The sequence below is a fragment of the Nuphar pumila genome, chromosome 16, assembly GCF_984573655.1.
Source record: "Nuphar pumila chromosome 16, dmNupPumi1.hap1.1, whole genome shotgun sequence".
NCBI classification, from domain to species: domain Eukaryota; kingdom Viridiplantae; phylum Streptophyta; class Magnoliopsida; order Nymphaeales; family Nymphaeaceae; genus Nuphar; species Nuphar pumila.
In genome coordinates this window covers 6077655-6092006 of record NC_143264.1, presented here as the reverse complement: position 1 = coordinate 6092006, position 14352 = coordinate 6077655, and the positions used below count along the sequence as shown (strand labels likewise).

The following is a 14352-nucleotide window of genomic DNA, read 5'->3' as shown; positions in this document are numbered from 1 at the left end:
AATGCAGTCAATTTGATAAAGTTTGCATGGTATTGCTTCTTTAATCCAAACTAAGATGATTTGCCTTAATATTATTGGCAAACGAAAAAGTGAAATCAAATGGTTGTAACTTTCATGAGTTGGCATAGTTGCCAGTGCAAGGCTTTCTCTATGTGGTGCCCATAGTGGCAGATATTGCTTCATGGCTTTTTGCATGTCAGTCCACAATTGGAATAGAATGTATAACAAGAAAAGCACAGCTAAAAAGAGGTTTGAGTTTGTTGCTTTCAATTATAAAAAAGAAAACAAGGGAAAGCTTCATTTTTTTATTCTTCTCCTACCCTCCAATGGGGGGAATGGTTTACACTTGTCTTCCTTGTCTCCTTCTCTCTGTCTTCTCTGTGCGAGAAATAAATATGGTTTTGATGTATAATGTTCTCATGTAAAACTGAATGTTAAAGAGAAAAGGACTAAACAGTTTGAGGGCACTCAGGGGGAGGGACAGGATACCTATGTCTGTCACTACAGTAATCATAAGTGAGATACTTTTTCCTAATTTGTTGGTAAGCAATCTTTTGCATTTTGGTGAGGCTGCTGTATTTTTCTGCATTCCACCAATAGTTGTCAGAAAAACACAGTGGGGCACTGGAGCCATTAGCTGGGCAGCCATCAATTGAGAAGCCTCTAAAGCTTGCTGTGAATGGTGCATAGCTCCAACTTATCTTTTCTTTTCCACCATTCGTTGCCCAGTCTTCGCCATTCCATATGCTTGCCATCACCTTCACTGGCTTTGATGGATAAACCACACCATTGTATGACTTGTTCATGTAAACTCTGATTGGAACTTCATCCACAAAGAACCTGCTCCAAACACTTCTTATGTGAGAGAGAGAGAGAGGAAATTAGAGTTTGGGAGGAAAAAGAAAATGGTTGCAGACACAGTCAAGTCATATATATATATATATATATATATATATATATATATATATAACAGTGGACAAACATTTGGTCCAATGTTAGTCGGATGCACGATCAACGACGGACATTTATTTTGTGAAAACGGATTTTAGCACGGTCGTGATCACTGCCAAAAGGCGTTTTTTGGCACTGACAATTAGTAGCGGTCAAGGACTGCAGCTAATTCATATAAATCCACATCAGCCACACATCCGAGGATAAACCCGTCCAGTGTTATGGGTTTTCGTGTATATATAGTGGTAGTTGTGGAACCCACAGGTGTGCAGCTGTCTGCGCAATTGCGCTGCCCATGACGGCCACTGCAAAAAATGCTAAAATGCACTACTTGAATGTCATAGCATTTTTAGAGGCGGTTTTTTACGTCCTGGATTCCACTGAGACCTTTAGCATATGTGAAAAACCGTGCTTTTCGTATTTTTTTGTGGTCATCCATCACAGAGCTGTGCACATAAGAGTTGAGCAGCTACCACTCACTATATATATATATATATATATGACTTAATATTATCTACGTGTTGTTTATAGTGGGAATCAGCTTTTGAATATCCAAAATCTAACGTGTGTAAGTTTTTTCAGCGATGCAAAAATCAACGGTTGTAAATGTACCAGTTTTTTTCCAATCAAGAAACATAATTTTTTCATCCAAAAAACATGATCCAAAGGCTGTTTACCACAAAATAGAGCATGGTCTGAATAAATCTATGTGGTTAGATTGAGTCAAAACAACTTGAGATTCCAACTAGATTATACCTATAATTGATGGCATTATAATACAAACTATATATATAGACAGACAGAGGGTCATCCTACCCCAAAAGTAAAGTCACTCATTAGGTTCTCTAAAAATTCATAATTTCAGGTGTTTTCACTTGATCTGAACTGGAAGAAGTGTTTGTTATTGCTTATTTGCTAGAAAAGAAAATGCTTTGAATCAAATTAATTTAATACAAAGCTTGAATATTTTTCTCATCAATTTAGCACAGTATCAGCCATTGTTTTTTCTCTCTCTAAAAACACATTTGAGCATGAAATGTACCTACTGCATATTTTCTACTAAGTAAATTGTAGTAAACACATCTTCCAGCTTAGATCACGGTAAAAACAATTGAAACTGATTGTCAAAGGTATATATATATAACCCTCCTTCGTATCAAATGAGTCAGATGCTCGGTTACACATATAGATGATCGTGCATACAGCGGCGTGCTTGTCCGTTGTAACATCCAACATTTTGCATGTTTGACGTTATATATCGATCGAGAGAGAGAGAGGGATTACACTATCAAGTTTCTATTCCATAGAATTTTGTAAGAGTGGAAGTCTTTTGCAGGATCAAACCAAAGACGAATTTTTTCCTCTCTATTCCCATGACCATTGGCAAACACATTTGTTTGAAGAGCGATTGGCTTCCCCTCTAGATTGCCCAAGAACTCAAAGTCCAATTCATCATGACCACTCGAACTGGAGCTCAACTGCAAACCTCAAAAGTCAAAACAGAGCAATAAATATTCATTTTCTGCATTGATGATAAAGGAAGCACTTCTTTTATTTCGGCCATGATGTTCATGAAAGGTATGCATGCATGTGGAAAATTAAGCCAGACATTTAAACAATTGCGCATTTCTAAAATAATTTACAAAATGCAAGCCTTGGCTGAAAATACCTTAGGTTAATTACTTTATTGGTAGCTTAATAAACACCCATGGGTTTCATTAATGCAGATAGAATACCAAACATCGACATGGTGAAGGTGTTAGTGGCCTTAATGATATTGATGTTAACAAGGTCATGAGCTAAACTATATGCTAGCAATTAGACTTGAAGCTAGAAGAACTTGAAGCCCTAAGCCTCCCTCAAACCTTGATCTGAAAAAATCTCAAATCGGCGAGTCACTTAGTATTTATGTTTAACATCTGAACTTCATTTCTTCTCGGCTTATGCATCTTCCTCGAACTCTCAGACACGAGCTTAATAGGCGAAAGGGAGGAACAGTATTTCTGAGACTGATGGTGAGCAATCCTTTTTAAATCAGAGGTAAGCTGGTACCTGTGAATTTTCTTCAAGAACTTACCCCCAACCCATATATATATATATATATATATATATATATATATATATATATATATATATATATATATATATATATATAGAGAGAGAGAGAGAGAGAGAGAGAGAGAGAGAGAGAGAGAGGAATGGTGGTAGTGGTAGTGATGATGATGATAGTGCTATTTTTGTTAGATAGGAGATGATGAAATTCATCTTACATAGAAGGCCGTAACAATTCCTGCTGTATCTCTATTTGGAATTTTGATGTTCATATGGAAGAGTCCAGAACTGTACTCCAATTTAGACTGAAAGCCTGACCCTATAAAACAAGGAACATCCACTTTAGTGGCTAATATTATGCAACAAATTGGTAAGTGGTTAATCAAGTAATCAAGAAAATTACCAGAAGATTTATCCATAATCAAATGAACCTCTTGCCCTTGATATAATGATTTCACATGGTCTCCTCCCCACGTGATGTTGTAGCTCTTATCAAAATCTGCATCTTCCAATCCCTTGACAAGCACGCCTTGAAGAAAAAGAAACAGAAGGATGGTACTGAAGAAAGCAGATGCCATCTCTCTCTCTCTCTCTCTCTCTCTCTCTCTCTCTCTCTCTCTCTCTCTCAATATATAAGAACAAAGAGTGAGGAATATACATCACACATCCAGGAAAAAGAAAAACAATGGGACAAAATTGTACAGATTTTACCATAATTCCTTAGGCCCATGCTCATCATGCATTATCTATTTCATGGCCATGCATATTTGTAATCATGTAACAACTAACAAACCTAGGTGGTCGGTCGCTGTCTTCCAGCTGTATGACAAAAACATTCTTTTAACCTTTTTGTGCCTCACGAGTGCATACACTTCCCATGCAAGAGAGAGAGAGAGAGAGAGATTATATTGGGGTTCACTAGAAAATGACGAGAGAGACAGAATTTTGTCACACGGACACGCTATGAACGGACACATACGGTCACAGATTTGGATGGCTATTATTTCAATATTTTTAATAAATTTTTATTGCTTTTGGTAATATTTTTATTTAAATATACTTTTTTTATTTAAAAAATAGAAAAAACTTTGTGCCTTTTGTATCTCATTTAAGAAAAATGAACATACTAGCAGAATCTATATCTCGTTTCCTCGTGTCTGCGTATATTTGAGAGATGGAGAGAGAGTGGATAGTTGGGGTTCAGTAGAAATGACAAGATGGAGAAATATCTGTCATACGCATGCCATGATCCATGTACCATGATGACTCTTTGTGTCAAAGATGCCGTTGTGTGGTACGTCACGTTATAGTAGTTGTATGAGAAGGAATATTTGACTTCTTGGTTGTGTCTAGACTGTTCAGATTGTGACTTGGGAAGCATCGTATCTGCAGCAACTGGTTGATTTGGTGGCATCATCATGTCCTTAACTAGAGTTTGATAAAATGAAATAGACTAGGTACCAACTTGGTTAGGAGTTGCATGGAATTAGTATCTTGTTCCCCCACCTGTTTTTTTGTATTGAGCTGGGAATCCCCGTCTCTCCTGTAAGTGAACCTTTAGGGCCTCCTGTTTTTTCTTATTTCGTGGGAAAGGCCATGGATTTCTAAACATTTCTATCAGAGAATGCTTTCATATGAAAGGTGGTGGAAAAAAACTGAAGCCAATGGTGCCAGCATGGCACTTTCTTTTCTTTCTTCTTCTTTTTTTTTTTATGAAGAAGGAACCCTCACCAGGAACCGAATCAATTACTGGGTCTGCCTTCCTGCGAGGTAAAACACACAACCACCCAACCTTACGTACTTGAATCATGATAAAGCAACAGCAACCCCATGCACCAGCGGGATTTGATCTTGCATCTTCAGCTTGACACAGGACCCCACCTACCACATGGGTAACCGCTGTGGTGGTTCTAGCATGGCACTTTCTCACCACGTTTTGATGTTTGTTTCACTTATACTTGAGAAAAGAAAGAAAGAGAAACATGAAACAAATTGGCCCAGGTGTGTTGGACTACCTAAGAAAAGAATGAGTTTTTGTGCTAAAGGTGTATTTGCTTGTTGCATAAAACGGTAGGTTTCCACAAGAAGGCACAGAAACACATGCCTTTTCTGTGGGCCTTACTGGTGGATGTAAGCATGTCACTCGTGGTATCGAAGGAAATTAACTGATTCCCTCATATGACAAATGATGGTTGCCATCATATGTCCCTCACAACCATTGGATGCAATCAATCATGACCGTTCGTGGGATGTCACCCACCACCCTATGCAAGGTAGTCTCTCTCTCAACACATTTATTTTGCTATTCTAATTGATAATCTTATGTAGTAGCACCTCTAGTTAATCTCAATTCCTGATTAATGCAAAAAGTAAAGGAGTTTGCTCTCTTTTGGATCTTAAGATTGAGGGACATTGTGCATGATTTACCTGTGCAAAGAATCAATGAGAATGAACTAAATTATGGTTTACTCTACTTGTCTGGTTTTTGGTCTTCTTTTCTTGTCTGATTTTTGGTCTTCTTTTCTTGTATTTTTTTTTATCCTTCTTCTATGAATCTGAGGTCCTTGCCATCAAATATAATGATGTATTGTCCCTCTTCAAGGAATGATAGAGGATCATAAAGCAAGTTCAAATGGCTAAAGCAAATTCAATATTGGCAATCAAAGGAAAATGTAAATCTCTAAATTAATGTAACTTTCAAATTTATGTGTTTCACCGGAGAGACTCATCAATCGATCAATGACTAAAGCAAATCCAAAGAATAAGATAAAAGAATGATCTCAATGATTTTTTGTCTAAAGCCATAAACTCGTATGAAAGCACAAAATTGACAATAAAAAAAAACCTATTTTTTGCAAAACTAAGTAAAGAGCAAAGAATGCATTGCATCCTTTTTAATTAATATCAATATCATAAAAGAATTTGAAACACATGAGAAAAAGTAATCTCACCATATCCAATTGAGATGTGCTTAAATTAGAGAAAAACCCAACCCAAGAAAAACAAAAAACAAATTTGAAAAAAGATTTTAAAAAATCAAAATAAACTTAGAAAAGGGAAGAGGGAGGATGGAAGGTGTGGGGGGAGGAGAGGGAGAAGAGAAGGTTGGGAGAGAGGTGCAGATCATGTAGGGGGGGAGGGTGGTGTATGTTCTCCCCCGATGATTCACTAAATCCCATGTTTGTGTTCGCGGCGGGGGGGGGTACTTATGTCTTTGCGATGGCACCAAATTATGATGCAATGGGATGCGGACACACATGGGGATACTAGCCGGTCTGCATCTTATACGTGGAGCTCTTTGGGAACCCCCGAACATGAGATGGAGCTACCCGCCCTGTTCGGGGGGGGGGGGGGGTTAACATATAACCTGCTTCGATGTAGGGGCTAGGAAGATGCACACAAAGGGGTAGAGCGGGAAGGATGCCATTTTGTATCATTATTTTGCCTTTGAATGGTAGAATGGCATTTGCCGTTAACGGATGTCAGACTTGCGTACGGTGATGAGTGACGTCCCATGGATGGTCACAATAAGTTGCATCCAACGGTTGTGAGGGACATACCATCATCCCTCCTATGAGGGACCCATCCCCATGGAAAAATCCTTGCCGTTCTTTTTCAATTGAGAACGATCGTTTTGTCACCAAATGGATCAGATGTCCGGAGCACTGGATCTCGTCTCGGTTCTAGTTACCATGAAGGGGAATCAAGTAGGACCCAGCCTAGGTGAATCTGATTGGACCTGATCAGTTACCATGGACTAGGGACCATTAACACTGGCCCAAGTTGGTTAATTAGGAACAGCTCAACATGGAATCAAGGATTCACTCACCCTACACAAGATGGGAACTTGGAAATTCATCTCTCACAACAAAAGCAAATTGGATCCTACCAGGCTATTACCAAATCCTATTAATCAGATCTGTCCTAATTAATAGGAGTCGGATTGGAATTTGGAGTTATGGAAGAACTCAAACCCGATTGCAAGTTTCAAGTTTGGATCAGATCCGCTTTTAGTGTTTACCAAAATATAATTTCTAGTAGTTATCATAATTTTAAAAGTGGATGGATGGCAACTGGTTGAAAGGCAGTCTCTGCATCTGATTGAATTGCAGTAACCACCTGAATCAGATTCAGGCTATTTTTGTTTACCAAACCCGATATATCGCCTGACCAGAGGAAGAGATGCATTAATGACGGTAATGAGAGAGAGAGAGCCAAAAGTAATTCAACATTACCACTCATGAAGATCAACAAAATGTTGAACCCATGAACTGAACAAGAACAAAAGTCAAAATAAATAAAGAAAGCACAAGAGAAAAGAACATTAGACAGATAAAATGGGCTCATGTCGGAGCCGCTTGCCCAGATTGTGACAAAGGATAGGTAGCATTAGCAGGAGGGAGTGGAAGATCACTAAGATGCATACGCAAGATCGCATAAACATCTGCCAAGATTTTATGCACCAGGTTTTGAATGTTAACTCGAATATGACGAAAATGAGCATTGTTTCGCGCCATCTAAACAAACCACCAAGAAGTAAGCAACCACGTCTGCCAGATGAACCTCCACCTCTTGTTGCGCCTAATACAAACCGGCCCCAAGATCAGATCTAGCGCAAAGGACTCCTCCTTAACAAATACTTCTGGATGCCTCCAGGTCCTGCTAAAGATTTCCATAAATATTGGGCAAGACCGGAACAAGTGAAACGTAGATTCTTCTGCAGCTTGACAAAGCACACACCAACTCGGGAGTTGAATGCCCCACTTCTTTAAATTACGGTGGGTCTGGATCCTATCGTGCAAAATTAACCAAGCCAGGACTCGAGAATGGGGGGAAAGACTCTTCACCCAAAGCACATCCTCGGGCAACCAATCAGCCCCTGGCGGTAGCAACGATCTATAGACTTTTTTTGGTGAGAAACTCTCCGCTTGGTGCCAACGCCCATTGCAACCACTGACCAAAATTTCCGGAGACCTCAAAATGGTCTCTAAAGCAGGCTAAAGCCCTCAACCATGATTTACGCAAGTGCGAGAGCGCCAAACCTCGGGTTCCCAGACGAACCAGAATAAGAGTTGGATCCCCATATTTAGCAAGAAGAAAACTAGCACAAGGGTTATCCGGTTGGTGGGCCAACTAACATTGCTTGGCGACAAGAACAATGCTTCGCAGTCTGGGCACCGGAATGCCTAAACCACCCATACGCCAAGGTAGTACCACCGAACGCCAACCAATCAAGTGACGCTTACCTTTGAGTTTACACCCAGACCATAGAAAGCATGCCAGCAAGCGCGTCAGCTGCTTCTCTACTCCCACAGGCATCTCATACAGAGACATGAAAAATTCTGGAATAGTTGAAAGAACATGTCTGACTAAGGTTAGACGTCCAGCGCTAGAGAGATAAGACGACTGCCACGAAAGCAATTTGCGCTTCACTTTTTGAAGTGTCGGAGCTCAAGTCGCTGAAGAGAGGGGCTTCACTTGTAACGGCAAACCAAGGTACATAATAGGCAAGTCAAAAGTAGTGCAATTAAAAATTTTCTTTCCAGTTGCAAGCATATTGGCATTAACATTGAACATGGTAATAGAGTATTTGGTCTCATTTAGAGAAAGCCCGGACATGGAGAGAAAGAATTGAATGATAAGCTTGAACCTAAGCATCTGTTGAACATTTGCACGACCAAAAATGATCATATCATCAGCATAAGTAAGAATATGACTCGGAACGTCGGAAACCTGCAAAGGATCAATGAAACCCGATACAACAACCCGCTTAAGCAAGACCACAAGACCCTCAGCAACTGCATTGAACAACAAAGGTGATAGGGGGCACCCTTGCCGCAAACCCCGCCCTAGCTTGAACCGGTCTCCTCTAATACCATTGATATTTAACATGGACTGGGCATTTGAGACCAGCTCTCTCACCTAACCAGAAAAATGATGACCAATACCGAAATTTGCTAACATTTGAAATAAGAATGGCCAATGCATAGAGTCAAAAGCTTTATGAAAGTCTAATTTAAGGACAAAGTAAGGTTGACCGCTATGCTGCAAGGAATGGACCACCTCGGATGCCATGATGAACGAGTGTTGGACCCTCTTATTACGGATAAAGGTGAAGTGAGAGTCTGAAAAAATCTAGTTAGCCACCGATTTCAGCATATTCGCCAAAACTTTGGCAAACATCCGATAGAGAGCACTCATAACTGAGATTGGTCGGAATCGAGAAATATCATTGGCCTCATCATCTTTCGGAATGAGCGAAATAATAGCAACATGCAAATGATAAGGCAGTCTGGAGTTACGATGAAACTCATCAAACATACTCACCACGTCTGATTTAACACAGTCCCAAAAGATTCTAAAAAAGTCGACATGAAACCCGTCAATGTCAGGCGCTTTCCAACCCGACAGATCCTTAATGGCCGAAAAAAACTCATCTTCAGAGAACCTTCTTTGCATAGATCTGGATTGCTCTGGCTGAATTAAGCCAACTAGGATATTACCAAAGACACCCTACGCAGTTAATAAAGCAGAATATAAGTCCTTAAAGTATAGCGAGACTGCCGGATTAACGTGCTGATTGAGATAAGAAACACCCTCAATGGAGATAGAAGGAACAACCTTCCTCCTATGACGATGTGAAGCATATGAGTGAAAAAATTTAGTGTTGCCATCACCAGTCGCAAGCCATTTCACCCTAGACCTTTGCTTCCAACGAATTTCCTCTTTGATCCTCTAGTTTTTCAAGAGCATAGTTAATTCTAAGGACCTAGCCTGAAGATTGAGAAGTTGCAAATCAGAAAGAGAGTCAGGAGAAGACATAGACTGATACAACTCAGAAAGCTCTTGATCCCATGCAGCTATTTGCTGAAATTTCTCCACCTTATGACTATGAAGCCAAGCTTTGATATCCTTAGCTAGACGAGAAAGCTTATTTTGAACACGTAGCGCGGCCCAATGCTCATCAACAGTTTTGTTCCAAGAATTAGTAATAACCGTGAGAAAATCTGGCTCCTGAAGCCACCATTCTTCAAACGCAAAGCTCCTAGTGGGTTGAAAGTCATCCCCCCAATGAGTGATGATCTGCCCATGATCCGAGATAGAGGGAGCAAACAACACACACTTAACCTCGGGAATGAGGTCCAATAAATTAGGTGTGACAAAGACCCTATCAAGGACCCCACAACACGGACGAGACCGCATATTCGACCAAGAGAAGCGCTCCCCGGTTAAAGGAATAGGGTAGAGAAAATGACGGTGAACAAAGTCTTGGAAACCTCGCATAGAGAGATTAGGAATTACGAGGTTATTAGAGTCATTGATAGATAACAAACAATTGAAATCCCCCATAAGAAGGTGACAATCCGCGCTGAAAACGACAACCCTATCCAAATCATCCCAAAAAGCGAGCCTCATGGCAGCGAGATTAGGTCCATAAACAACAGAAACCACTGCTCTTCTATCAACTGCCTGCAAATTGAAAGCAACAGACAAAGAGAAAAGACTCACATCCAGTTGTGATAAATTTAAAGACTGCTTTCCCAAGATAAGGATACCTCCTGCATGATTTACCGCTGGCTTATAGAAATAGTCAGCTCCCTGCCAGATGCTAGAAACGACCACGAGCGAGATGATCTCCATTTTAGTTTCACATAAAGCAAGAAGGTCAGGCTTTTGCTCCCTAACCAATTAGCCAGAAACAGGCGTTTAGTGGGACAATTTAAGCCCCTAAAGGTCGTTCAGGATTCTGACTTGCCGGATGACGCACCACCCCAGAAAAATCTTTAGAGACTAGATTCATCCCCGATGAATGAGAATGTGAGGGGTTAGATCGTCTTCGCTTTCAGACTGGGTGCCGACGAGAGAGAAAAGATAAGCCGCACTTATGACAATTACAGCGTTTGTGGAAGTTCAAAGAAAAACAATTAGCACACCACCAATCCCCCGGCCTGGCATGACTCAACTGGGATCTATAACGAATAGCATGGAAGGAGCTTTGCCAAGTAGATGGGACCTGCTTCCATCCTCGATCGGCAACCCATTCTGGAAGCTCACGAATGAAGAAAGGAGAAACAAGCAAAGCCTTAACAGAGCACGCTTCGAGAGGCTCCCGTCTAATAGCTCGCAGGAAAACCCTAATGTCCGAAATACGAAGAGAGCCCACATCTAGGCATGATCGGAGGGACTCCGAAAGCTTAGAGAAAAACCAACGATTGAGTCTGAAAGGCAAGACGACATCCAATCCCCATCGGCGAAGCACAAAGGTTGCACCCCAGTCGTTCACTGCTTCCTTGATGAAATGTAGGGCTCGCATGTTAACCCTCAATGGGAGATCGGGAGCAAGTCCCCAAAAATGGCTAGAAGAGGGACGCATAACCGAAAGATGAAAGACACCGATGAAGGAGCCTACGAAACTCTGAAAAAGGAAATAAACAAGATAGAGGCACACCTGCGAGGGTCGGGGGCTCCGGCGGTGATCGGCACAACCAACCAACGCAGCACAAGATAGGGCAACCTCCGTTCGAGCCTGCAGCTTGAAATGCAGACTTTGATGCCTTCGTCAGACTGAAGCTTTGCAGTTGCAGACTTGCAGTCAGATTGCCAACAACTTGAAGAAGAAGATAGATAGCAGAGGAGGGAGAAAACCCACGTCCGATGAAACTGAAAAACCACCGGAGGCAAACGTCGACGGTTCCTGGGCTTAGAATGGCAGCATTGGCCTTCCCTTCGGCACCTGAGAAAAGAGAGAAATGAATTTGTGGCTCCCACGGGTTTTGCAACAATAGGCACCGCGCTGCTCGCCAATCCCAAAACTGGAGGGAGGCTGATGCGGCTGAATGAGTGGCTACACGGCTCAAGCAAACACGAGCTCCCACCGTGAGGATCGACTTGGGTTAGAGAAGAAAAGGAAAACAGTGAGGTCGCCGAAATGGTGGCAGTGGTGGTGCATCGTCAGTGGAAAAAATCAGGGGAAGAAGAAGACATCGTGAGCCGAGGGAGGCAGCTCAGGCATGGTGGATGTCGAGCGTCGCCGAGTTGGTGTCTGCAGCAAAACAGAAAATGGAGCGGAGTTGGGGTTGTCGGCTGGTGGCTGCTGCTTAGGGCGGCCGTGCACCGGGAGATGATTCCACTGCCACGACTAGTCGGCAACGGCTTCTATCGCAAAAGATCACAATGCACCGGAGATGGAGGGATCGAGAGTGTCAATCGAGAGAGAGAGAGAGAGTCTTCACGGCATGAAGGGGCTGCTTGCGGCACAGAGAAACTATATGTATCTCAGATGTCGCTGGACACAGGATTCCATTCTTCCATGGATGAAGGAGCAAAGCCCTAAGCTCGATTTTGGGGCATTTGGTTTCCAGAGAGAGAGAGCAATGAGAGAGAGAGAGACCCTAGTAGTGTCAACTTTTTTTAACAAAAAAGTAATACGAATTAAAAAGTATATTATTTTATGAGATAGTAATAAAATTGAATTTTTAATTTGTTAATAAAATGAGAAAATATCTGTAGAAAAATAAAAATTTTAAAAATAGATATAGTGAACAACAAAAGTATTTCATGTATATTTATCTTTTTTATAAGATAATATTCATTTAATATGTTAAACTATATATTATGTTTAAACTTCATTAATTTCCGCATTTTTATTATCATCGATTTATAGGCTGATTGCTTTTATATATGTATGAAACTGTAGCATATTTTGACAATATTTTAATATATAATTAGGATATTATCATGCTATCCATTTTAAGAGCATGACTAGCGACATAAACTTTCATTTATTCTTTAAATTTTAAATTATTTATAATTTATTAATATAAAATTTATTGTTTTACTGATTAATCACAATTTTGTACGCTTTTGCCTATTAATCACAACTTGGCAAGGAATTTGCATGTCAAGACTGACCATTTCTTTCACGATTAATCGTGATTTGCCGATGAAGGAAAACCCCCAGGAGTTGCCGAGGACGAGTTTGGCTACTATGGCAGAGAGTGCATCTGCGGCGGGCAAACGCGCCCTAATTAAGTAGAATTAGGGGATTAAGGACCATTGCAAAAACTGCAAATGAAATAGCTAAACCCTTCCTAATCCATGTTACCTATTTTAGTGCCCGGATCAGAATGTCCAAAATCATGCAATTGACTATTCCATAAACTCATGATGTTGATTGAACATCAATAATGCAATTGTTGCGTGTAAAATTTGGTTAAGATATGGCTTAGAAAGGTGTTAGGACAACCGTTTTGTTTCTCTCTCCATCTTTGATCATGGCATCTTGACGTGACACTGAAGATTGCGTTTGGGCATCAGCAAGATAGACACCAAGTTCATGATCATCTCCAACACTTTTAGCTATTTTGGCTAGGGATGGCAGTGGACCGGGGGACAATGGGCCCCGCCTCGCCCCGTTTGGACCGGGGATGAAGGGCATGAAACGGGGATGAAGGTTAAAATTTATCCCTGTGCCGGGATGGAGGAGGGGATGGACTTATGCTTTCCCCCGCCCTACCCCGTCCCCGTCTCAATCCCCGCCTTGCTCCGCCCCTCCCCGCCTCACATCCTTTTGGACCGTGGATGAAGGTGGGGGTGGAGGTTAAAATCCATCCCCCTGCAAGGATGGAGGTGGGGATGGAGGTTTGGATTTTGAAACGGGGCGGGGGTGGAGACCTTGTCCCCCGCCCCAGTCCACTGCCATCCCTAATTTTGGCCATGTTGAGGAATTGGATTCACATGAATTATCCATAAGCACCCTTCCCTTGATGGCCAAAGAAAATTCCAATTCCAAGCAATCGAGTTTCAACTCCATAACCGAACAGGCTTCACTGCTGCTGCTTGTGGCATCGTCCTGAAGGGCATCAATTTCTTGGATTCCATTGTTCGTGATCTCGGTCACTTTTTCCTATGAACCAAACATGACCTGTACCCCCTTTGTTCTTGATTTTGACTTCAGATTTTTGTGAAATTTGAATCAAGAAAAAGACAAACCTAATGGATTGATGAAACCCTTGAGTCACATATCCCCTGATAAAGATTGAGCAGGAATGGTCCCCCAAATTATGATATTCCCAGTGCTCAAAACTAACAAGCTACTCAATTTGGACGCAATTCAAGTACTCCAAGCCAATCATTTTAGTTGGTTTATCATATTTAATTCAAAAGGGGTCAGAAATGGATGGACATGCATGGATAATGAACAAATAGAGCCATACCATGTCCTATTTAGACATAGGTCACATCGTGCATGCTGTCAAATATAACCAAATCTGACCTTATCAGCTGGTATAATCCCGAGATGTCATGGGTTCGAATCCCATAGCAGGTATCCCCCAGCTTGACCATCAG

The 14352-nt window shown here is 41.3% G+C and overlaps 1 protein-coding gene across 1 annotated transcript; it reads right to left on the bottom strand.

The window, feature by feature from the left end:
* Window positions 1-283: 283 nt before the first annotated feature.
* LOC149812784 (xyloglucan endotransglucosylase/hydrolase protein 2-like) lies at window positions 284-3604 on the bottom strand. Its single transcript, XM_089991443.1, has 4 exons — window positions 3407-3604; window positions 3222-3322; window positions 2236-2429; window positions 284-840 (listed from the first exon to the last, which is right to left on the bottom strand). The coding sequence occupies exons 1-4, from the start codon at window positions 3579-3581 to the stop codon at window positions 450-452; spliced, it is 861 nt and encodes a 286-aa protein (XP_089847569.1). The 5' UTR covers window positions 3582-3604; the 3' UTR covers window positions 284-449.
* Window positions 3605-14352: the final 10748 nt, after the last annotated feature.

Coding starts and splice junctions, on each gene's coding strand:
- LOC149812784 (XM_089991443.1), bottom strand. CDS start 3,581: ATGGCATCTGCTTTCTTCAGTACCATCCTTCTGTTTCTTTTTCTTCAA. Junction 3,323..3,406: donor GATTATGGATAAATCTTCTG/GTAATTTTCTTG, acceptor CTTGTTTTATAG/GGTCAGGCTTTCAGTCTAAA. Junction 841..2,235: donor TGGAATAGAAACTTGATAGT/GTAATCCCTCTC, acceptor TGTTTGGAGCAG/GTTCTTTGTGGATGAAGTTC.